The sequence below is a fragment of the Canis aureus genome, chromosome 5 (genome assembly GCF_053574225.1).
Source record: "Canis aureus isolate CA01 chromosome 5, VMU_Caureus_v.1.0, whole genome shotgun sequence".
Classification (NCBI taxonomy): domain Eukaryota; kingdom Metazoa; phylum Chordata; class Mammalia; order Carnivora; family Canidae; genus Canis; species Canis aureus.
Genome location: NC_135615.1, coordinates 70,105,382 through 70,130,564, shown reverse-complemented (window position 1 = coordinate 70,130,564; position 25,183 = coordinate 70,105,382). Strand labels below are relative to the sequence as shown.

The 25,183-nt window shown below is 45.9% G+C and overlaps 1 protein-coding gene across 22 annotated transcripts in view; it reads right to left on the bottom strand.

Annotated features, from left to right (window-relative positions):
* The window catches only part of SPOCD1 (SPOC domain containing 1), a 76,950-nt gene that overhangs the window by 6,516 nt on the left and 45,251 nt on the right, over positions 1-25,183 (bottom strand). For 14 of the 22 annotated variants that reach the window (XM_077898731.1, XM_077898730.1, XM_077898716.1 and 11 more), the window contains 13 exons: positions 10,074-10,115; positions 9,149-9,325; positions 8,652-8,693; positions 8,486-8,546; positions 8,097-8,187; positions 6,946-7,105; positions 6,721-6,837; positions 5,086-5,211; positions 2,870-3,023; positions 2,499-2,649; positions 2,060-2,195; positions 1,447-1,536; positions 640-826 (listed from right to left, as the gene is read on the bottom strand). In XM_077898731.1, coding sequence (XP_077754857.1) covers positions 640-826; positions 1,447-1,536; positions 2,060-2,195; positions 2,499-2,649; positions 2,870-3,023; positions 5,086-5,211; positions 6,721-6,837; positions 6,946-7,105; positions 8,097-8,187; positions 8,486-8,546; positions 8,652-8,693; positions 9,149-9,325; positions 10,074-10,115 — 1,534 coding nt within the window. The remainder of the gene's footprint in view (positions 1-639; positions 827-1,446; positions 1,537-2,059; positions 2,196-2,498; positions 2,650-2,869; positions 3,024-5,085; positions 5,212-6,720; positions 6,838-6,945; positions 7,106-8,096; positions 8,188-8,485; positions 8,547-8,651; positions 8,694-9,148; positions 9,326-10,073; positions 10,116-25,183) is intronic. The other 8 variants (XM_077898728.1, XM_077898720.1, XM_077898734.1 and 5 more) reach the window with 4 other exon arrangements.

Sequence of the window (25,183 nt, the reverse complement as noted above, 5' to 3'; positions counted from 1 at the left end):
GCGCTCTGCTTGGAAATGGGTGCAGCCCACCCCTGACACCCCACCCTCACCCCAGGTGTTCTGCTGAAGCCACGCCCCATGCACAAAGGCCAACCTTGGCCTAGGACAACTGTGGCGAAAACTTCCCTCTTTCCTGTGTCAGGTGACGCTTTCAGTTGTTTGAGGGTCCCGCCCCTGTCCCCCTGTCGCACTAGGTCAGGATCAAATGTGGCTGTCCCATGAGTTTCTATTCAGGATGCCTCGTTGAAGAGGCCAGTCTGTGTGGCTGTTAGGAGCCTAGTCTCTGCAGCCGAGCTGCCCGGTGTGAGGCCTGGCTCTGCAACTGGCTGTGTGACTGCGGGCAAGCCGCCTGCTTTCTCCCTACCTCAGTGTCCTCATCTGTGAAATGGAGAAACCGATAGCACCAATCTGATGGGGTTATTCTGAGGACCAAATGAACTAGTATAGTTAAAGCTTCTGGGACACTGCCTGGCACACGGTAAGCAATACACAGCTCTCACTGCTACCCCATGTGCCCGTCGCAGGAATTCCCTCCTGAGATGGGCCTGCCTCTGTGGACATAGGGGGGACTGTCAACCATGCCCCCTCTCGTCACGGGTGAGGGGAGGCAGGGTCTGGTATGGGCAATGGGGCACTCACCGGGTCCTCCAAGAGGGCGCAGTCTGGTGGGCAGGAGCTGGAAGGCGGGCAGGGGCAGCAGGACCACCCACACGTGTTCCACGGCGGCCAGGCCATGACACTGCTTATTGTTGAGGTAGGAATAGAGTAGGCGGCAGTTCTGGGTGTCCCGAGCCCCTTGTGGGCACAGTCTGACCACGCAGATGTCCTGCAGTTGCAGGAAGGAAGGTGGCTTTGGGGGCAGAGAACACCCCTGCTCTCATCTAAACTTCTGACAATGGGCAGCCCAGGTGGCTCAGTGGTTTAGCGCCGCCTTCAGCCCAGGGCGTGATCCTGGAGACGTCGGGCTCCCTGCAAGGAGCCTGCTTCTCCCTCTGCCTGTCTCTGTCCCTCTCTCTGAGTCTCATGAATGAATAAATAAAATCTTAAAAAAATAATAATAAACCTCTGACAAGGGGCACCTGGGTGGCTCAGTGGTTGAGCGTCTGCCTTTGACTCAGGGCATGATCCCAGGGTCCTGGGATCGAGTCCCACATTGGGCTCCCCACAGGGAGCCTGCTTCTCCCTCTGCCTATATCTCTGCCTCTCTCTGTGTGTCTCTCATGAATAAATAAATAAAATCTTAAATCAAAAAACCTCTGATGACCTTGTGAACATGTGTGTCCCCACTTTCCAGAGGAGGAAAGAGAGGGACTTGAGTGTCTACAGTTATAGTGGGAACTAGACCCCAACACCCTAAACCAGGTCTCTGCTCCAGAGGTGGAGAGAGGGGGACCATGCTAGAAGGGTCCCATGCTAGGAGGAGAGGGGGGAGAGGATGGCAGTTACCTTGGCCTTGGCTGGGCAGATGCTGGCCAAAAGTTCCCAGACAGTATTGGAGGGGATGCAGCCTGCTGAACGGATCACCTCAGGCAGGGCCTGGAGATAGGTAGGGATGGCCAGTCAGCCCTCAACACCAGCCACCGAGAAGCCATTGCCTTCAGTGACAAGGGTGGACCGACAGGATACCAGGACCCCAGGAAGGTCAGTGGCTGCCCAGGAAGCCGTGACTGCCACTGGAGGTCTACAGCTTGTTGGGGCCAGTCTCCTACAGCTCCTCAGAAGCCCTGTCCTCCCTCCTTGAATCTTCCACCCACATCCAACAGTTCAGCTGATTGTTCACTCAACAATCACTCCTAAAACCCTCCCCTGGGCTACAGAGGCATGAGACTCCTCTCCTGGGGCCCTCTCACATTAGGCCTTGGGTTACAGGGAGTCTGACCTCTGTGTGTCCCTGCAGGAATGGGCTGGTGTCTCATGTGGCCCATGCCCAGCACAGGGCCAGGCACAGACAGTGTGCCAATGCCTTATTTTTAGAAGGAGTAAAAGAATGAATGAAAGTGGTGCGAGGAGTTGACTGGCCAGTGTGTGAGGGAGACCCTGGCGAGCAGGGCTGGAGTACCATGAGGAGCTGACAGCTGCTTCCAGAGACCAGCTGGGCTTTAGCTCTGAACCGCTTGATGGAGAACATGTCCAGAGCTCCCTCCCAGGGTGGCTGGCCGGGCAGGGCCTCTGTGGGCCCAGCAGGCATCTGGAGCCTAGAGAGGACAGAGAGGGCCAGACAGAGCAGGCTGGCAGGACATTCCTCAGCATCTTCTGACTTTTCAGAGAAGGTCTTGTGTTCCTAATGTGGGTGCTGGAACACTCATCCAAGCATGGCCTTGTAAGAGTGGGGGTGGGGACCAGCAGACAGGGATGATTGGTTCCATTGCACAGAGGAGGAAACTGAGACCCCCAGAAGAGGCGGGGTTAGCCCAATACCACAAAGAAGAGTCCATACTGTGTCTGCTGCCCCCCACGTGGCCGCCTCCATGGACCCTCCCCCAGCCCCAGTCCCCCACCTGTCCTGGAGCTGTGTGGGAGGCTTCTCCCTAGTTTGGGGCATCTCTGGAGAGGATGCAAGGGCTGGGCTTGGGGCCCTCTGGAAGACACTGTCCCCCATCCTCCTAGTAGCTGTGAGGGAGTCTGGCAGCTCACACGAGGGCTTCCAGTCTGCAAAGAACAGAAGGGAAGCTGACAGGCAGGCAGCTAGATGAAGCCAGCCTAGGGCTTCAGAACCAGTCTTTGAACAGGTTCTTTTCGAAGTGACCTGGGACACAGGTGTACCCAGCCTGCCACCTTCTCCCAGGGCTATGAATCCCTGTTACTACTGAGCCCACCCTCAGCCCCAGCCTGTCTACCACCCCTTCACCCAGCCTGTGTCTCCCCAAACCCATGCAGATTCGGCAGCTGGGGTCCAGGAAGTGGTGCTCGTGCTGCTCCGTGGTGTCCTCGTCCTGCTCTGTGGTGGCCTTGTCCTGCTCCGTGGTGGCCTTTGATGGGGCAGGCAGGGCCAAGGTGCTGCAGTCTATGGACACCATGGGTTCCTAGGAGGCACAAGAGGAGAGAGCGGGTAGACTGCAAAGGCGCTGGGGGGCGGGGGTGCGAGCAGATCTCCATGAGTGGGGAGCCTCAGGGATGTGGTCTTATTTTTCCAAATAACATCCTTTTATTGCAGAGGTACCATGAGCTTGTTATAGAAAATCCGGGAGAGGGCAGTCCGGGTGGCTCAGCGGTTTAGTGCCGCCTTCAGCCCAGGGCGTGATCCTGGAGACCCTGGATCGAGTCCCACATTAGGCTCCCTGCATGGAGCCTGCTTCTCCCTCTGCCTCTGTGTGTGTGTGTGTGTGTGTGTGTGTGTGTGTGATGAATAAATACATAAAAAGAAAGAAAAGAAAAGAAAAGAAAAGAAAAGAAAAGAAAAGAAAAGAAAAGAAAAGAAACCTGGGAAATATAGAAAATATGAAAATTACCTAAATATCACTCCTCGTCCCAGCACTCAGAGACAGTGATGGGCATTCTGGGTATTCCCCGTAACGGTTTTCCTAACCACAGGGTTTGGGGGGTCCTTTGACTAGAACAGCTTGGATCAGATGTTCAACCTGTATTCTCACTGCATCCGTGCACCACAGCGGGGCCGTGCACGTTACACGGGCCTGTCCACTGGTGCGCTGACACTTGAGGCACTGCCTCGATTGCGGGACAGTGGGGTGGTTCCCACATTTTCACCACTGCAAACAGTGCTGAGGACATCCTCATGCAGAAAGTGTTTTTTGAGAATTTCAACTACGTCCTTGGGACAAGTTTTCAGCCCCAGATGGCAGAATCAGGGAGAAGGAACGTTTTTCTGAGACTTGATGCTCCGTGCCTAATCCCCCTTCTCCCTCTCAGTAGAGACTGCTTCAAACAGAAAACAAACCTGGCTTGAGGAAGATTTTAAAAGATCCTGAAACTCTTGCCTCCTAAACCACCTCCAGAGTAGCACCAAGGCACGAGCTTCAAGTCACTGCTCCCCCATGACCCACTACGTGACCCTGGGCAAAGGGCTTCAGGTTCCTGATCCAGGACATGGGCTCCCCTACCTCGTAGGTCACGGTGGGATCTGAATGAGGCACTGTTGGTAAACAGTAAAGGGACACACAGCAGGTGCTCGAGGAAGGATGTTGTTATGCTACTCTGCAACTCTCTCCCCAGTGGAGACTTCTTTCTGGGTCTTCTAGTTCCTCCATCTACAATTATGTTCAATGTACCGCTTGGTTTGGGTTGGGGACTCCCTTCCACACAGGCAGCCGTTCTGGTGCTTGGCCTGGATACCAGCTTGGAAAGGGTGAGGGCAGGGGAGCAGGGATTTTTGTCTTTCGTGCTCATTGTCATTTACCCAGTGAGCATGGCTCATGGGGTCCATCCGCACTGTCCATCCCGGACACATAGCTGATTAGAGTCAGGTGAACATCTGACCCAGGGAATACCTCAGCTAAGCCAGAGCAGCCTCCTGAGAGTGGCTGCAATAAGCCAAGGGGAGCTCCAATCGTCTGTGGGAGGCTGAGCTGATGATGAGCTCATTGATTTGAGGGCTGCTGAGCCACCATGTCAGGCCACATGCAGGATGGAGGGGCGAAGGGGAAGAAGGAAGGAGCAGGATGGACATGAGGATGGAGCAGATCCCCAGCAATAAGAGGGGAGTGTAGCAACTGCCTTGGGCTCCAGGTGGTTCTGCGCAGCGCACATAGCGTCCCTAACCCCCACCACCAGAGAGTAGGTCTGTATTGTTCACATCCAGAAGCAGTCACTGACTCAAACAGCATGGCCCTCCTGCTTCCCAACCGGAGATCTGTGGTGGACACAAAGATCTTGCTACCACTCATGTGGGGTGCCTTGGCAGCAGGCCAGAAGGAAGTGACTGGCACAAGAAGGTGTGGACAGGCCAGGGCCAGGGTTCCGCCCCATGTCACCTGGACCCCCATGGTAATAGTCACCACTTTGTTCACGACAAAGAGCTTGAGACGCACAGTAGTCCAGTGACTTGCTTAAGGTCACCCAGCTGCTGAGGTGAGGAGTGGGACCCTGGGCACAAGCTCCCAACCCGAGCCAGGCCAGGCTGCCACTTACCACCAGATCCTCTAGGGTCAGCGTCTGGTCCACGTCCCGCAGGATCTCGACTTCACCCTTGTGAGTCAGCTTGAAGGCGGGGAGGCCGCACAGCTCCTTCTGCTGCTGCTCAATGATTTCCAGGCCCTGGTAGGGCCCAGCAGCCCAAACTCAGCCGGGTCAGGGGGTCTCAAGCCCCCAGGAGCCCAAGCGCGTGCTTTCCTCCTGAGGCCCCTTTCCTGTGCCAACCTTTCCTCTTCCTTCATACTTCTGCTTCCACCACTCCCCTCACCTAACAAGCCCCATGCCCTACTGCTCCATATTCTACTCATTCACCCTCCAAACTCAAGACCTGCCTCCTCCAGCAAGCCTTCCTGAACTTCACCTTCTCCCACAAGCCATTTCCGCCTCTGACTGCACCCCAGCCTCTGTCCTGGGAAGGATAAGGTGGAGTCGAAAGAGTGCAGGCTCTGGAGCATCAGTTGGGTTGTTACTAGAGACCCCCAAGGTAGTGTGGCCTTGCACAAGCACTTCACTGCTCTGAACCTCGGTTTATCTGTTCTCTAGGAATTCAATTAAGGGCATTAAATTAAACAGCAAATGTAGAATGCTTGGCTGGAGGCTGGCTCACAGTAAATGCTACCTGTCATTCTTATTGTTGATCAATGTCATCCTATCTGTAATGTTTCCTGGAAGCCTGGAGGAGGTCCCATCCTCTCTGGCAGGGCTGGCTTCATGAGTGTGGGCTCCTGCTGTTGTACAGGGCACCACACCTCACAGGGCCCCATGCTTTACACTGTCGCCACCTTGAAATTCTTAATAGTTGCTGAACAAAAGGCCACACATTTTTGTTTTGCACTGCCCCCACCAAGTTATGTAGCTGGTCCTGCTCCTGGTCCTCCACATGTCCCTGGACAGAAGCCCAGCCTATAGTGGACAGAGTCACCCAGTGGATTCTAGGTGAATCAAATCAGCCCAATGTCTTCCAGAACAGGGGCCTCAGCATGCCAACCCATCCCACTGGCCTATTCTTAGATTAGTCCCCTCTCTCTCATGGGCCACCAGCAAGCATTCCCCAAAGCTGGCTCAGTGCCCACACCTTCCCTGTCCCTGAGCAGGAAGGAGACACCCATGGACATGGGGTATACAGGGCCATAACTGTGGAGCATGAGGGCTATGGGGTCCTTCCCCCAGCCTGGGGGCAGTGAGAAGACTTCCAGTCTTTTGGAGGGCTTCTGAGGCTGAGATGGGAGTGGGGGCACCGCCGGGGGCGTTGTCTACCCCCATCAATGGTGGATGACAATCCTGGACTCCAGACTCCGGACCATCACGCCCAGTACCCCGCCCCACCCACAGCCCAGCTGCACAGAAAAGCAAGTGGACGATGACACCTCTCGGGGTTTCACCTCTCTACCAAGCTTTCCATCCCTAGTCCCTTTCACCCCCGCAGCTTCTTTTCCATTTTTTTGTGGAGAGAGTCTCTCTCTCTCTCTCCATGTGTGCCCGCTCTTTCCATTTCCTCCCATCTCTGTCTTGTGCTCCCCAGATCTCACTGCCCAGCCCCCTCACTCTGCTGTATCTTCTGCTGCATCCTTGGGCCATCCCCTCCCCGTGTCCTTCCCCTGTCACCTATCCTGACCTGACCCAACAGCTCACCCTTTTTTCCTCCTGGTCCCGCCAGCAGGCCAGCTCTTGGGGCGCCAATTGGATTGAGCTCATCTGCACCAGGTCTTCGGGGGTGATATCTCCCCGAACCACTTTGAGAAATAGGTCCTGCAGGGGCAGGCATGGGGGCTGCACCACACTGCTTCAGAAGCCCCCACCCTAACAGGGCCTCAAGCCTCCAAGAGAGGGTCTGGCCTTGCCCCAAACCCAGCTCACTGGATTCCGGGGGTCACGCAGGTTGAACAGCAGGCTGCGGTACTTGGTCTTGTAGCGACAGCTGGTGGTTTGTGTCAGATTGAAGAGGGCTGTCTCGATGCCAGCAGCGATGCCCTCCACTGCCTCCTCACTCAGCACCAGGTCTGGGAGCGCCTGGAGGCTGTGGGGGTTAAGAGTGGAACCATGGCTCTGAGCCCATGAGGCGATTTAGGCTCTCTACCCGACGGGGAGAGTATGGAGCAGGATCTGGACCCCAATGGAGGGGTTTCCATTCTGCACATCCTCCTACATATACACATTTATTCTCACCCCAACTCTGTGAGGAGGTGATGTTATCATTCTCCATTACAGATGGGATGAGCAAGGCTCAGAGAATGTAAGGGGTTTGCCTACGGCCACATGATAATGACAAAGCAAGATCTGACTGCTCAGCCCAGGCTTTAGCCTTGGCCAGTGGAACTGTGATGGAGGAAGCCTGGGTGGGGGTGCAGTGGGGTGAGAAGGCAGGGGACAGAGCAGGGAACAGAGCCCTGCACCAGGTCGTGGGGGGTGACGTGTGTGGCTTTTTTTTTTTTTTTTTTAAGATTTTACTTATTCATTCATGAGACACACACACACACACAGAGAGAGAGAGAGAGAGAGAGAGAGAGAGGCAGAGATACAGGCAGAGGGAGAAACAGGCTCCATGCAGGGAGCCTGACGTGGAACTCAATCCCGGGTCTCTAGGATCAGGCCCTGGGCTGAGGGCGGCCCTAAACCGCTGAGCCACTGGGGCTGCCCGATGTGTGTGGCTTTTGCCAAGTCCTACCATCTCTGAGCCTTGGTCTCACCATTGTAAATGAAAGCTCGGGGTTCAGATCTCTCAGATGCTCCCAGTGGAGTCTCACTGTGTCTGAAAGCATTTGCTGTGGGTGATGACCATTTGGACATGAGCAGCATTGGCAAAATGGGAGAGCATGACCTTGAAGCCAGAGAGACCCAGGTTCAAATGTCAGTTCTCCACCAGCTCACTGTGCTGGCAAAAGACTTTACAGCTACAAAATGGGGTTAGTCAGACATTCAGAAGCCCTGAGAACATGGCATGGGCCGGGGAGGTGAGCACGGCTCTCAGGATGTCACGGATGTCAGGGAAGTAGGGAATGAGACCTTACCGGCTCCGCAGCACCTCTTGCATGGCATGGACCACAGTGTTCCGTACCCCAACATCCAAGGATAGCTTCTCCTGTTGAGGCTGAAGCTGAGCTACAGAAAAGAGTCACAAATTCCCATGAGATGCAGCAGAGCAAGAGGAGGGGGTAACTCAATGCTGAGGGGTTTAGGCAGGCAACGGGGGGTCCCACCCTTAGGGACCTGAGATGTCTAGGATCCAGTCCCAGGCAGCTGGCAGCCCCCATCCCTCTGGGGAAGGACTGAAGGTGGTGGGAGTGGGGGATCAGAGGTGAGAGAAGAAAGAGTGCTAGCAGGGGCTGGGGCCAGAAGCTGGGCAGGAGGCCCTGACAGTCCCAAGCAGCCCCTGGAAGACAAGTCCACAGCCCCTCACCCGAGTCTTCTCCTCCATCTTGTTCACCAGGCTCCTCCTCTTCAGCCTTGACAGGGACAGACTGTGGGGAAGGGGAAACTGAAGCCATGATCTGGGAGCAGCTGCTCCCCCAATCACCTCCCCACCTTCTCCTTGAGCCATGCTGGGCAGGGGAAGCAGCACTTACCCCAGGACACTCAGGCCAGGCCTCCTGAACAGGAGCTCCCTCCTGCCAGAGAAAGAGGATATGGGGGGGGGGGGGGGTTTGTCGCTGAGGGGAACGGAATGACTCCTCAGATGGCAAAAGAAGTCAGAGGCCACCAGGGGCCCATGTATCCCTGCTGAGGGAGGGGGCCAGAGGGCCTGACGATGGCAGGACATGCTGGTCAGCCAGGAACAAAGATCAGCGATTGCTCTTTCTCTGAATGCACTGGAAGCTCAGCCCCTGCCTTGCTCCAGTCACGCTCCTGAATTCAGGAGTACAGGACAAAGGACACACAGACACACATACCACCGCCCAGCCAGACAAGTGGCGGTCTAACCCTGTCTCTGGCTATCATGTTCTGTGTGACCATGAGCCAGTCACACCTGTGTAGTGGCAGTGACATCTCTGTGAGGCAGGTGTGAACGTGTGTCTCAGCAGGGATTATGTAACGCTGCCTGTGTGAAGAACCTGCTCCGTACCTGGCACCTGCTGGGGCCTTGGGCCATGGACCTTTCCTTCCTTCTGGGCCTCTGGACCAGTGATGCTAAGCTGACCTCCATCATGTTCTCCAGAACCTCCAGCTTTGGAGGCTGAGGCTCCCCTGCCTGGCCATGGCTGATGGCCCCCAGGAGGTGGATCACTGGCCCGGAACCAAGCTGCAGGGGTAGGAAAGCACTTCAGAACTGAGCAGCGAGGCCCTTCCCAGACCTCACTTCACCTGTACTTGTTTTAGTCTCTTTCCCCCAATGCACTGCAAGCAACATGAGGACAGAGAACTAGATGTCTTGGTCCCGCTTTATTCCCACTGCCTAGAATAGGCCTGACACAAAGTAGCATTCAAGAAATGTTTGCTGACTACATGGTCTCTGTGACAGGAGATAAATCTGTCTTTATTCTCACCCTCTCGTCTTCCCCTCTCACCCTCAGCCCTTTATAAGTATTTCAAGGTGCAGAGTGGTTTTTGGTCTTTTTGTGAGCTATAGAATCTATCCTCTTGCCCTTTTTGCTTTGGCTGCTGGGAAGCTCAGCATTAACTTTGTTGTACCTTTCCAGGATTGGCAGAGGGTGAGAGGTTATCACATCAAGATTTTCCCTTTTTTCTCCTTTCTCTCTTACTTTAAGGCTCCTCTCCAATTTCAAGTATGTTTTGATTCTTTTAATTTATTGCAAACCATGGGGAACTATTGTGAAAGTAGATGGGTCTGAAATCTAACCTTTGAGTGAATTGTCATGAATGGTGAGGTTCCAAGTTTGGGGGAAACTGGAAGTCCTAGGTTCAGCATCACAAGAAGTGGGGAGTACTACAGAGCAGGCCAGAGGGGCTTCTGATGTGAACGACCCCTCCCACCCCACCAGACCTGAGGACGGGGAGGAGGAAGAGCAGTAATAAAAGCAAAAACCTACGTAACACACGTGCTTCACCCCATGGGGCATTTTCATTTCCTCCTTGGAGAGAAAGGATGTAGAGATTAGGATTCAGAGGGCCAGTGACCCCACTGTAGGGAGTTCACAAGAAGACACTCACACAAAAGAGAAAGATGTTCAGTGTTCATGGGATTGGCAAAGACAAACAAACAAACAAAACCAAACCCACAAAAAGCAAATGAGTACCCTCCAATGTTCATCAAAGAGGAAATGGTTAATAAACCGTGACATATCATACTGTGGATTCTAACTGGCCACTAAAAAGAGTCATAATAAAAATTATTATTCATCAGAGGCTTATACAGTAGCTGCCCCTGAAGGAAGAAACACATCATACATGATCTTATTAAGGCCTCAGATCAACACCATGAGGTATATACTATTTCTACCCCCATTTTACAGATGAGGAAAACAGGGTCAGAGAGGATCTGAAAAATCCCACAGCTACTAAGGAGCAGAGCTAGGATTTGAACATACTTCCATCTGACTCAAGACCAGGCGCTGAACTGCGGGCTATATAGACAACACGGACAGATGTGGAAAGATTCATGGAAAGATGTCAAGGCTTATTATTTGGAGGGAAAAAAATAGGTTACAGAGCAGTATGTTGCATAAGCCCATTTATGTAAATATATATTTATAGACGTGTAATGGAGGTTATCTCTGGGGAATGAAATTCCAGAGGGACTTTCACTTTCTGCTTGTAGGCACTTGGGTATTTATGTTATTCAAAATGAGCATGTATTTCTTTTATAATCAGAGACATATTCTTTAAATTACAAAACAAGTTTAGAACAATGTATGTAGTGTGCTGCCATTTGTGTTAAAAGAGAAAGAAATTTTAAATTTATTTGCTTGAATCTGCATCAAATATCTCTGGAAGTGTCCACAAACCTAAAAACAGGCTGCTGGTAAGAAAGGGACAGGGAGCTGGAATGGAGACTTTTCACTTTTTTTTTTTTTTTTTTTTTAAACCACAGGAATGAATCAGCCTTTCAAAAAAGTAAATTGAGGAAAGGGAAGAGGGGAGAAAATGGGACATCTGGGAAGGAAAGCAGAGAAGATATTTAAAATTGCTTTCCATGGGCACCTGGGTGGCTCAGTGGTTCAACATCTGCCTTTGGCTCAGGTCATGATCCTGGGGTCCTGGGATTGAGTCCCACATCAGGCTCCCTGCATGGAGCCTGCTTCTCCCTCTGCCTACGTCTCTGCCTCCCTCTCTATGTCTTTTATGAATAAATAAAATCTGAAAAAAAAAAAAAAAAAGAATTACCCTCCATGGCTGAAAACTTTCTGACAGGCCCCTGTCTGGGGGTGTCTACATCAGCGTTATGAGGCTGCAAAACAACAGGCAGCCGAACCTGACCAGCAAAGACTTTAGACGCTGGATTTATCAGACTAGAATACAAAATATGTGTAATGTGTTTAACAAAACAAAAGGAGTCAAACGTATGAAAGAGGGGCAAAACCATATTCAACTGTAACCAAGCAGCTCTGGTTGAGAACAAGCTTCTGGAAATAAAGAGAAGATAATAATCACTAAAATGTAAGACGTTAATATGTAGGTTTGATAGCGTGTTAGACACAGCTGAATAGGTTGGAGAACGAGAAGACAGATTTTAAATCATCTGGAGTATTTGCAACACAGAGACTGTGAAACACAGTGAAAGAGACAGAAGGACAGAGGGAATAGGGACTAACTGATTAATTGATCGGACTGAAATGAAGTTCCAGGAGAGAGGAGAGAGAGCTGGGCAGAGGCAGGATTTGAAGATACATGGCTAAGACTTTTCCTGAATTGGTAAGAGGCAACAATTCACAGAAAGCTCGGCGAATCTCAAACAGGGTAAGTAAAAGTAAATCCACACCTTGACACAACATAGTGCAGCTGCCCAACACCAGTGAAGAGGAGAGCCTAAGAGCATAAAGAGAAAAAACAGCAGCTAACACTGCAATAGCACGAAATTGTGCCACCATGCTTCTGAATGTTTTACATTAGCTCATTTCATCCTCACCAAAACCCTGTAAACTAGGGACTGCTTCTCCATTTTACAGAAGAGGAAACTGAGGGTCACAGAGGCACAGAGAGGTTAATCAGCTTGCTCTGTGTCTCACAGCCACCAGACCAAAGAGCTGGGATTTAAATCCAGGCAGTCTGATTCTAGAGGCTACACCTTTAACCATGTGCTATAAATGCCTCTCGCCAAGACATTTTTAGTACAAAGAATGGCAATTAGACTAACAGCTAACTTCTTGACAGTCACAATGGAAGACAAAACATAGAAGAATAATATTTTTAACCTGCTTAAAGCAAATAACCATCAACTGGGGACCCAGACAAAATATTTTTTGAGAATGAGGATCAAACAAAGGTATCCTAGAGAAAACCAAGAGAATTATTATCCTTGATAATTTTATTTTTCTCAAGAAACGAAATGTTTAAAGGATGAACCTGAAGCAGCAGAAAGGAAAAATAATACCTGAGAGGAAAGCTGAGATGCAAGGAGGAATTTTGAGCAAAGAAAATAACAAATATGTTGTTAAATCTAAATGAACATTGATCATATGAAACTATAACAGTGTGTAATTGGGGGATTAAAAAATAAGATAGGATCAATTTACTAGATAATAATACATATATTAGAAAGGCACATTTAAAGCAATTAAATGTAATTAACTACATTTAATTGAAATATTCCAGGATCCCTATATCATTTCCAAGGCAGATAATGGTAGTAACTACCTTTAAACTTTGACAAGTTAGTATTCATTTTAAAATTTGCAAAATTGCCAACAAAAGAATATAAACAGAGCATAGAAAATTCCAAACTACTAGAGAAATAAAAAGGAATAAGAAAAAATAATCCATCTAAAGGGAGGCAATAAAAGGGAGAAAAGTATAGAAAAGGCAGTATATATATATATATATATGCGCAAAGCACAAAAAAATAGAGTAGGAATAAATTCAAATAAGTTAGTAGCTACAACAAATGAAAATGGACTAATCTTTGAGATAAATAAAAAAAAATCAGACCTTTAAAAAAAGAAAACCCAATGAAAGGATATTTATAAGACCCATTTCTAAAATACAAAAATGCAAAAAAGAGTATGAGAAAAAATAGAATAATATGTAAACAGGCAAATACGAAGCAAAATAAATCTTTGTTGCTATTCTAATATCTGATAAAACAAATTTCAAGGAAAAAAATAACTAGGGGCAAAGACCTCACTACATAAAGACAAGCAGTTTCATCAGGAAGCTACCACAAGTCTAAACTTATAAACACCTAAAAAAAAAAAAAAAACTTATAAACACCTAATAACATAAGAAATACAAAGCAAAAAATGACAAAACTACAAGGAAAAAGACTAACCCACCATTATAGCAAGAAATTCTTATGTATCTCCCTAACTGTTGATCTGTCTGATGGACAAAACAGTAAAGATCCAAAAAGATTTAATAAAAACAATTTATTTTTAAAATATTTTTTATTTTTTATTTTTATTTTTTTTAAGATTTTATTTATTTATTCATGAGAGACACAGAGAGAGAGGCAGAGACACAGGCAGAGGGAGAAGCAGGCTCCATGCAGGGAGCCTGACATGGGACCCGATCCAGGAACTCCAGGATCATACCCTGGGACGAAGGCAGGCGCCAAACCGCTGAGCCACCCAGGGATCCCCTAAAATCTTTTTAAAAGATTTTATTTATTTATTTGACAGAGAGTGAGAGAACACAAGCAGGGGGAGGGGCAGAGGAAGAAAGAGAAGCAGGCTCCCCACTGAGCAGGAAGCCTGACATGGGGCTCCATCCCAGGACCCCAGCAGGGATCATGACCTGAGCCCAGGGCAGACACTTAACTAACTGAGCCACCCAGGCACCCTTGATAAAAACAATTTAAAAATTTCACCTGTGCACATATATAGAACACTCTTCTTCACAAATAGATAACACATATTCTTTTCAAGGATACATGCGACAGATAAAATTAAGCACAGCCTGGACCATAAAGCAAATCTCAACAAATTTCAAAAGATTAGTACTTTTTTAGACCAGCACTGCCCAATAGAAGTATAAACATCAGCCATGTGTACTTTCAAGCTTTTTGGTAGCCACAGGAAGAAAAAGGTAAAAAGAAACAAGTTAATTTTAGGGACACTTGGGTGGCTCAGTTGGTTGAGTGTCAGACTCATGATTTAGGCTCAGGTCATGATCTCAGGGTAGTGAGGTCAAGCCCTTCATTGGGCTCTACCCTGGGTGTGGAGCCTACTTAAGATTCTCTCCCTCCCTCTTCCTCTGCTCTAAAAAATTAACTTTATATTGTATTTAATTCAACATACCCAAAATATTACAATTTCAATATGTAATCAATATAAAAATCTATTAGACTTTTACATTTTTTTGGTACTGTCTTTACACTTACTCAATTTTGGCCAGTTCAAATGCTCAAAAGATACAAGGGGCTAGTGGCCACCATATCAGACAACTCAGATAAAAACTGCATTCTCACACCACACTGATTAAGTTAGAAAGCAATAACAAAGAGAAAGAGAGAAAAAAAAGAAAAAAGCCTAGAGGAATAGGAATTAAGGAAAACATTTCTGAATAATGTGTAAATCAAAGAAAAATTGTAATAAATATTATGAAATATTAGTAACTGAATGATAAGAAACATTATGCATTAGAGTCTGTGTATGCAGTTAAGGTGATAATTACAGGTTCCTTTATAGCTTCAAATGACTTTATTAGAAAGGGAAAAAAGACAAAATTAATAAATTCAGCATAATTCTTAAGATTTTATAAAATAAGAAAATAAATTGAAAGAAAGATGACACTAAAAACAAACATACAATGGAGAGGATCAACAAAACCAAAAATCAGTTCTTTGAACAGCCTCAAAACATAGACAATATCTGGCAAGAATAAGGAAAAGAGGGATGATACGACTAGACCATATCTGGGATGAGTAATCACAAGTGCACTGATATTAAAAAGATAAGATGCTATCATAAAATGCTTTATGCCAACTTGCCAATAAATTTGAAAAACTCAGATTAAATGGATACATTTCTAGAAAAATACAACTCACCAAAATTGACTCAAAGAAAAATGAATAAACCTCTAGCCATAGAATGAATTAAATCAGTAAGAAAGGAGACCTCATCCCTAAAGAAAACACCAGTCCAGCCTCTTTGTTACCAGTGACTCTTCCAAAATGTTCAAAGAACAAATTATTCCAATCTTATACAAATTCCTGCAGCAAGCAGAAAAGGAGAAAACATTCCAATTCATTCTAGGAGGCAAAACCTGTCCAGGCAAAACCTGGACACCAAAACCTTATAAAGCAGATGAGAATAAATCATTTCAGGTCAATTAACTCATCAATAGAAATACAAAAAATCCAAGCCAAATATTATGAAAATGAATTCAGAAAATATGAAAAGAGATAACATGATCAAGTTAGGTTTATTCCAGAAATGCAAGACTGACTTAACATGAAAAAAAAAAAAAAACCCCAACTCATTAAATTTACTACAATTATAAATTAGAGAATAAAAACCACATTATTTAAAAAAAAAAAAACAACCAAAACATTATCTCCAAAAATGCAGAAATTATATTTGGCCAAATGTACTGTCCTGTCCATTCAGAATAATGAGCAAACCAGCAATGGAGGGGAGCGTCCTTAACTTGATAAAGGGCATCCATGTAAAAATTTAGCAAACAGGGGCACCTAGGTGGCTCATTGGTTAAGCCTCTGACTTTGGCTCAGGTCATGACCTCAGGGTTCTGGGATCCAGCCCTGCCTAGGGCTCCATGCTCAGCGGGGAGTCTGCTTCCCCTGGCTCCTCCCCTACTTGTGTGCCAGCACTCTCTTAAATAAATAAATAAATAAATAAATAAATAAATAAATAAATAAAATAAACAAATAAATAAAATGAATAAAAATCTTGGGGAAAAAAAAACAATCAAAACATAGCAAACATACTCTGGTGAAAAGGTGACCACATTCCCTAGAAAGTTCAAAACAATACAAGGGGCTCCCTCATCATCACTTCTATTCAACATTATACTAAAGGTCTTAGCTAGCACAAAGGAAAGAGGGCAGAGAATATGCAAAAATTGGAGAGGAGAGAAGAAAACTGTCATTATTTGCAAATGATATGACTGACACACAGAAAACAAAATTTCAATAGGTAAATTACATGAATTAATAAAAGAATCCAGCAGGATTCCTGCAAAATTAATTGCATTTTTATACACCAGCAAAAGTGAGAAACTGTAACTTCCCTCTCCCTCTGCCTGTCCCCCCGCCCCCGCACTCATGCTCTCTCTCTCTCTCTCTCTCTCTCTCATTTTTTTTTAAGATTTTATTTATTTATTCATGAGAGACAGAGAGAAGAAAGGCAGAGATGTAGGCAGAGACATGGGCAGAGGGAGAAGCAGGCTCCCCACAAGGAGCCCGATGCAGGACTCAATCCCAGGACCTTAGGATCACACCCTGAGCCAAAAGCATACACTCAACCACTGAGCCACCCAGGCATCCCCTTCTCTCTCTTTTAAATAAATAAATAAAATATTTTAAAAAATAGATTACAGAAAAAATAAGGAGAGAGAACCTAAAGGCTGAAAGCAACTTATTTTTTTTTAAGACTTTATTTATTTATTCATGAGAGACACAGAGAGAGAGGCAGAGAGACAGGCAGAGGGAGAAGCAGGCTCCATACAGGGAGCCCAATGTGGGACTCAATCCTGGGATTCCGGGATCACGCCCTGAGCCAAAGGCAGATGCTCAGCCACTAAGCCACCCAGGTGTCCTGGCTAAAAGCAGTTTAAAGGTATATCAACCTATTGCAATGTGTGCATTTTATTCAGATCTTGACTTTAAAAAGATAAAGTATAAAAAATATTTATCTTTATGAGACTATTAAAAATTTGGATATTGAATAAATATTAGGTGATATTATTGGAACTATAATGTCAACTTTCAGGCAAAATAACAGATAGTACAGTTGGGTGATAAGTACAAGAAACTTCATGCCAGGGGCCAGCAATTTTCTTCTGTAGAGAATCAGAGAGAAAATATTTTAGGGTTGCTGGTTATATAGTCTCCATTAAAATCCCTCAACTCTGCCACTGGGGCATGAAATTAGCCATAGATAATATGTAAACAAATAGTTGTGTCTGTGTTCCAGTTTATTTACAAAATCAGGTGAGGTGGCCAACTCACAGGCCATAATTTGCCAACCCCTTCTTACAATGCAGTCTATTTTTACATATATTTGAAGTTTTCCATAACAAAAAGTTATATAGAGATATATAGTATTTAGGAATAAGTTGGAAAAAATATGTAAGATTTTTTTTATGGAGAAAATATAAAACTTTATTGAAAGACAATAAAGATGATCAAAATAAATGGAGGAATATACCATGTTCATGGATTGAACATGTTGTACAATACTTCACAAAGATATTAGTGCTCCTCAAAATGATTTACAGATTCAATACACATCCAGTCAAAAATCCCAACAGGTGTGTGTGTGTGTGTGTGTGTGTGTGTGTGGAAATTGACAAGCCGATTGTAATATTTATATGAAAGCGCAAAGGAATATAAAAGTAAAGATCCTCCCGAAAACAACAAAGATGGGAGACACCTTGCCAGATATCAAGAATTTTTAACAGCAAGCTACTATAACTAATACTCTATAGTATTAGTAAAGGGAAAGATTTCTGAACAGGATGAATACAGGAAGACCAAAAACTAATCCCATATACATTGCGACTTGGTTTGTGACAGATCTGGCACTGCATATAAATGAGGAAAGGCAGAATTTTCAGTAAATGGTGTTGGAACAATTGGGTATCCATATAAAAAAGATATAGTCCACATCATTCACAAAGATTAATTCTAGACACATTATAGACCTTACTGTGAAAGGCAAAACAACACAATATACAAAAACATCTTCATGACCTGGAGAAAGGAAAGGAATTTCTTAAAATATTTTTATTTTTTCAAGATTTTAAAGTAATCTCTACACCCAATATGGCACTTGAACTCACAAGCCTGAGATCAAGAGTCACACACTCCACCAAATTAGCCAGCTAGGTGCCCCTTAAAGATTTTTAAAAATACATAAATAAAATAATGGATAAATTAAGATACATTAACACTAAGAATTTCTCCAGCAATTCTACCTCTTTTCAATTCCACTTTGATTCAACTGCCACTTCTGGGCATAGTAGACACAAAAGAATTGAAAACATGGACTTGAACAGACATTCATACACCAATGTTCCTAGCAGCATTATTCACATTAGCTATAAAGTTAAAACAACCCAATGTCCACTGGCAGATAAACAAAGTGCATACAATGGAATATTAAGTAGCCTTAAAAAGGAATGGAATTCTGATGCATGCTACAACATGAACCTTGAAGACATCATGGTAAGTGAAATAAGCCAGTCACAAATGGACACATATTGTACAATTCCAGTTACATGAGGTAACAAGAATGGTCAACTTCATAGGGACAGAAAGAATAGCAGTTATCAAGGGTTGGGGGAAGAAGGGAATGGGGACTTACTGTTTAATGGATACAGAATTTCATTTTGGGAAGATGAAAAAAATTCTGGTTGGTGGTGTTGGCTGCATGACAGTGTGAATGTACTTAATGCCACTGAACTATATACTTAAGGTTAAAATGGTAAATTTTATGTTATGCATATTTTACTACAATGAAATTTTTTTTAATAATTAGCAATTTCTACCCAACAACAGACACTGCAAGGCAAGCAAAAACATGTGCAACACTTTGAGAGAATATATTTGCAAAACATACAACAGACAAAGGAATAGGATCTAAAATATGTAAAGAGGGGCAGTCCGGGTGGCTCAGCAGTTTAGCGCCACCTTCAGTCCAGGGCGTGATCCTAGAGACCTGGGGATTGAGTCCCGTCGGGCTCCCTGCGTGGAGCCTGCTTCTCCCTCTGCCTGTGTCTCTGCCTCTTTCTCTCTCTGTGTGTCTCTCATAAGTAAATAAATAAAATCTTTAAAATAAATAAACAAATAAATAAAATATGTAAAGAACTCCTACAGATCAATAGTGAAAAGTTGAACAACCAAAACATTTTTTTGGCAAAAGACTTAACAGTAATGGCCAAAATGTATGCAAAGATTCTCCTCAGTAACAGCAAAATGAAAATAAAAATTAAAAATTAGGGGCACTTGGGTGGCTCAGTCAGTTTAGCATCTGACTTTGGCTCAGATCATGATCTTTGGGGTCCTGGGATCAAGTCCTGTGTTGGGCTCCCTACTCAGTGAGGAAACCCCCTCTGACCCTCCCTACCAGCTCTTGCATGTGTGTGCATGCATGCGCGCACACTCTCTCTCTCAAATAAATAAAATCTTTTTTTAAAAAAAGAAAAAAATCAAAACAACATTGAGAAACCACAGCATAGGGCATCCCTGGTGGCTCAGCGGTTTAGTGCCACCTTCAGCCTGGGGTGAGATCCTGGAGACCCGGGATCGAGTCCCACGTCAGGTTCCCTGCATGGAGCCTGCTTCTCCCTCTCCTTGTGTCTCTGCCTCTCTTTCTCTCTCTCTCTCTCTGACATGAATAAATAAATAAAATCTTAAAAAAAAAAAGAAACCATAGCATATTCCCATTTTGGCATAAAGCGCAAGTGTTGGTGCAGGTGCAGAGCTACTGGGATTTATACACTGCTGGTCGGAGTATCTACTGTTTCAATCACTTTAAAAAAAAACAAAACAACTTCTGGCGTTTGTTTAAGTTGAAGTTCCATATACCCTATAGCCTAGCAATTCCTCTCCCAGGTATATTCCATGGAGATATTCATGTTTGGGTATATGTACCCAGACATATACATAAAGCTCTTCATCATAGCAGCACCAGATATAATAGCAAAATGCAAACAACCCAAATGTCTATATGGAGTCAATAAATAAATAAATTATGGCATACTCATGCAATGGGACACTGGCAGCACTTAGGATCTGTGTAATCTTTTTTAAAAATATTATTTATTTATTTATTTATTTATTTATTTATTTATTTATTAATGAGAGACACAGAGAGGCAGAAACAGACTCTTCGACGAGCAGGGAGCCAGATGGGACTCAGTCCCAGGACCCCGGGATCACAAACTGAGCCGAAGCCAGACGCTCAACCACTGAGCCACCCAGGCATCCCAGGATCTGTATCATATTGGGAAAATTACTTAGTATCTCTGTGCCTCAGTTTTCTTATCAGTAAAATGAGAATAATACCAGTATCTACCTCATAGTGCTGATGCAAGGGCCATTATTATTTAAGTTTCTTAGAACAGTGCCTGGGACCCAGCACATTCTCTCTGCAAACACTGATTTAAGATTCCTCAGCTCATGCCCTGAGAGATCCTCTCCTGATACTTGACCACACTTAAGTTCTTCCACTTGCATTCAAGCAATATTGTCCTTGCTGATGTCTCTCATCTCACTCCTCCCTCTCTAGACCCCATTCCACCTACTGCTCCACTCCTGTAACACTCTGAGCTACCTCCTGCCTCTGTACCTTTGCTCTCTTCCTGATATGTCCTTCCTACCTTCTCTGCTTGCTGAACAACCACTTCCTTTGCCCAAACCCAACTCAGACAGCCCCCTCCTCTGCCCTACCCTATCTTAAGCCCTCCCACCCACCCTTCCCCAGGACAGTCAACTGCCCTCTGGGTGTCTAAGGTCTGCTGGGCCTCAGTCCACCTCTGGTTACTTGTTTACCTCCCCACACTGAACCATGAGATCCCTGGAGGAGGCTCCTTGCTTGTAAAACAAATTATAATAAAATCCCATCAAAATCAAACTCCTGGGCAGCCCCGGTGGCTCAGTGGCTCAGGGGTTTAGCGCCGCCTTCAGCCCAGGGTGTGATCCTGGAGACCCACAATCGAGTCCCACATCAGGCTCCCTGCATGGAGCCTGCTTCTCCCTCTGCCTGTGTCTCTGCCTCTCTCTCTTTCTGTGTCTCTCATGAATAAATAAATAAAATCTTAAAAAAAAAAAATCCAAACTCCTTAGCCAGGCCTTTGGCCGCCTGACTCAGAGCACAGATTCTGGAAGCCTACAGGCCTGGATTCAAAAACTAAGTCCAGGGACACCTGGGTGGCTCAGTTGGTTAAGTGTCTGACTCTTGATTTTGGTTCAGGTCATGATCCCAGGGTCATGAAATTGAGCCCCAAGTCGGGCTCTGCGCTCAGGGTGAAGTCTGTTTGAAACTGTCTCTCTCGTGCTATAAATAAATAAACTAACTAGCTTAACAACAACAACAGACTAACTAAATAAACTAACTAGCTTAACAACAACAACACTTACTTGCTGTGTGACCTTAACTTAACTTCTCTGAATCCCAAACGGGAGTATTGAGTATTGACACTAACTTTTAATGCTATTGTGAGGATTAAATATGAGATGATGACATCATGTGAAGCTCCTGGTATACCTTAAGCATTCAGTATAAAGAGCTATTCTCAGGCTACCCATCTGCCAGAAAGACACTCCTCTCTCGCGCAGCTCCTGACACTTTGCAGCTGCAGACAACGCACCTGAGCCTGCACACCTGGGTGGGACCAGAGGAGCTCTGTGCCTCCCAGCTTGTGACAGGCAGAGCCAGGGGCCTGTGACAGAACTGCCCTCCCCACGTCACCTGCTACTCCACCACAAAGCAGCTCCTGACCTCACTGGCCACCACGGGGCTCAGGACAGAGAAGAAAATGACATTTCAACCTACCCTGTCATATCCTCGCAAAGTCTGTATCTCATACCAGAAGAATACAACACAACCAACCTCTCATACCAGATTCCCATTTCATAGAGGAAGAAACTACAATTCACAGAAGAGACATCTCTCATCTAGAGTTGCCCTGCAGAAAGAAGCAGGGACTAATCTTCAACCCACCTGTCTTCCCCTGACATGAGCCAGGCTGCCTCCAGGAGAAGGTGCTAGGGCCAGGGCTGGACGTTATGCCCACGCTTGCCCATGTCACACTCAGCCCTGGCCTCAACCACCGGCTGGTCCCTGTCACAGCCCCGGCTCAATTTTCCTGCAGCTGGCATCAGTTGCCATAGCAACAGGCTGTTTAGGAAGCTGTGCTGCTGAGTCAAGGATGGGGCCTGGAGGAGGGAGCAGCTGTGGGCTCCTTCTCGTCAAGGCAGGTTGGCACCTGGCACTATCACGAAGCTCCAACGAGCCCCTCAGACCAGTGCAGGCCCCAGAATCCCAATTCCAGGTATGTGGCCCAAATAAATCATCAGAAACGGGGAGAAACCAGATGCCCAGGGAGCTTCACCCCAGCATTACTCAGAACAGCACACAACTGTATATAGGTCAACAACAGGTAACATTTCTGCATGTTCATCTTGTATAAGGCTCTGCGTTTAATGCCAAACACGTGTCCTCTCATTTGCTCCCCTCCACCACCCAATCAGGTAGGTACTTTTCACACCCTCATTTTGCAGATGAGGAAATTCTGCTCAGAGAGGTGAAGCCACTTGCCTAGGTCAGATAGTGGCAAAGCCGGGACTGAGTGCCAGGCTGCCAGGCTCCAGGCTTCGGACTCTTAACTACACGACGGCGGTGGGAAATGAGAAGAGGAAGTCCCGGCCCATCCTCTGGTCCTAGCAGCGCCTGTGGCTCTGACAAATGTCTGCAGCCTGCTGCATACAGGGCACAGGAAAAGCACAGATTCAGCAGAACAATATGTACCAAGTTGGAAAGATCTCCAAATACTATAATGCTTGAAAAATAAACAAAGCACCAATCCCAGAACAATGAAACATAGCATGAGCTTATTTATATATATGTACGAGATATAGAGGCAGATGTTCATAACAATGGCCATTAACAGTGATTATCTCCAGACGAAGGGCAATGGGGCCTGGAAGCATTTAAATGGGCTTCCTCTTTCTGTGTTAATAAATTAATTGTGAAAAAAAATTTTTTTTTAAGTAACCTCTATGCCCAATGTGGAGCTTGCACTCACGACCCCAAGATCAAGAGTCACATGCCCAGGGTGCCTGGGTGGCTCAGTCAGTTAAATGTCTGTATGACTCTTGATTTCGGCTCAGGGCATGATCTCAGGGTCATGAGACTGAAACCCATATCAGGCATGGAGCCTGTGTAGGATTCCCTCTCTCCTCTCTCCACCTCGCTCTGCCTCCCCTGCACTCTCTTCTCTCTCTACCAACTGAGCCAGCCAGGCACCTATTGTGAAAAATTTTTTAAATACCAAAAAAGTCAAGTTATACATTTGACTCACGTGATCCTATTTCTAGATGAAGAAAAGATATGCATGCACAGGGAAAAGACAGGCATCTGGGTGTTTTTTTTTTTTTTTAATTTCTTATTTTCTATGGTAAACACATACTAGAATTTTTATTAAAAACTAATGTTTTTGATGAAAGATGTTTTGTTTACAAAAACAATGTAATAGCATTCTAATGCCATTATAATAGCAAAGAGTGGTATATCACCCAGCAGCTCATTTGTTCCTATCCCTGTTCTATGAATTTGCTGCTTGGCCTTGAACTAGTCATTTCACCTCTCTGAGCCTCAGTGTCCACATCAGTAAAATGGGTATATAGCAACAGCATCTACCTCACAGACCTGTTAGGAAGATAAAGTGCTCAGTGTAGTACCCAGCACATGGTAAGCAGGCTAGATACTATCACTACTGTGATGCCAACAGGGAAGGTGCAGAAGCAGGCACGCAGTGGGCTCTCAGGATGGACCACCAGGGTTTATATACTGGCTCCATCATTTACCAGATGTGTGACCTTGGGCCAGTTACCTTACTTCTCTGGGCTTCATGTGACTATTCAAACAGAAGTGCCCAGCACAGAATACGTATTCATTGAATGTGATAAAAATTCCACTATGTGAGAAGACCTTCTGCCTTGTATATAAACACGTTGCTATCAGGGCACCTGGAAGCACAGTTGGTTAAGCGTTCGACTCCGTTCTGGCTCAGGTCATGATCTCAAGGTCGTGGGTTCGAGCCCCACTTCAGACTCTGTGCTCAGCACAGAACCTACTTGGGATTCTCTCTCTCCCTCTCTCTCTGCCCCTCCCCCTAATCATGTTCATGCTCTATCTCCCTAAAATAAATAAATAAAATGACGTAATTTTTAAAAACATGTAAGCTGTTATTAATAAAATAACAATTTAATTAAAGAACAATGGAAAGAAAAGTAGTGAACTCAGGGGGAACATGACTGGACATTGACTCTCTTTTGTGTGAGCCTGGAAGAGTTTATTAATGTCCTCGAGCCTCAGTTTCCCCACCTGGAAACATGGAGCTAATGTCCATCCTATAGGGCTTTTGCTAACACTAAAGGAAACACAAATTTAACATAAATTAAGTAATTTACTTTGTGCCTTATGCGGTGCAAGGCACATTGTTTTACACCACCATCTCATTTAATCCTTAAAACAACTCCCATTAAATTGGAATTAGTATCTCCTTTCTATAGATGAGAAAACTTAGTTTAAAAAACATTTCAAGGGATCCCTGGGTGGCGCAGCGGTTTGGCGCCTGCCTTTGGCCCAGGGCGCGATCCTGGAGACCCGGGATCGAATCCCACGTCGGGCTCCCGGTGCATGGAGCCTGCTTCTCCCTCTGCCTGTGTCTCTGTCTCTCTCTCTGTGACTATCATAAATAAATAAAAATTAAAAAAAAAAAAATAAGCAGCAAGCTGAATGTGGCCTGTGGTTCATAACTTACCAAGCCCTGATATATATGATATATCTTTAAAAAAAAAAAAAAAAAAACATTTCAAGGGGATCCCTGGGTGGCGCAGCGGTTTGGCGCCTGCCTTTGGCCCAGGGCGCGATCCTGGAGACCCGGGATCGAATCCCACGTCGGGCTTCTGGTGCATGGAGCCTGCTTCTCCCTCTGCCTGTGTCTCTGCCTCTCTCTCTCTCTCTCTCTCACTGTGTGCCTATCATAAATAAAAAATAAATAAAAAATAAATAAAAAAAAATTTCAAGGTCACTCAGCTAGGAAATGGACAGAGGCAAGATTTGAACCCAGGACTCAC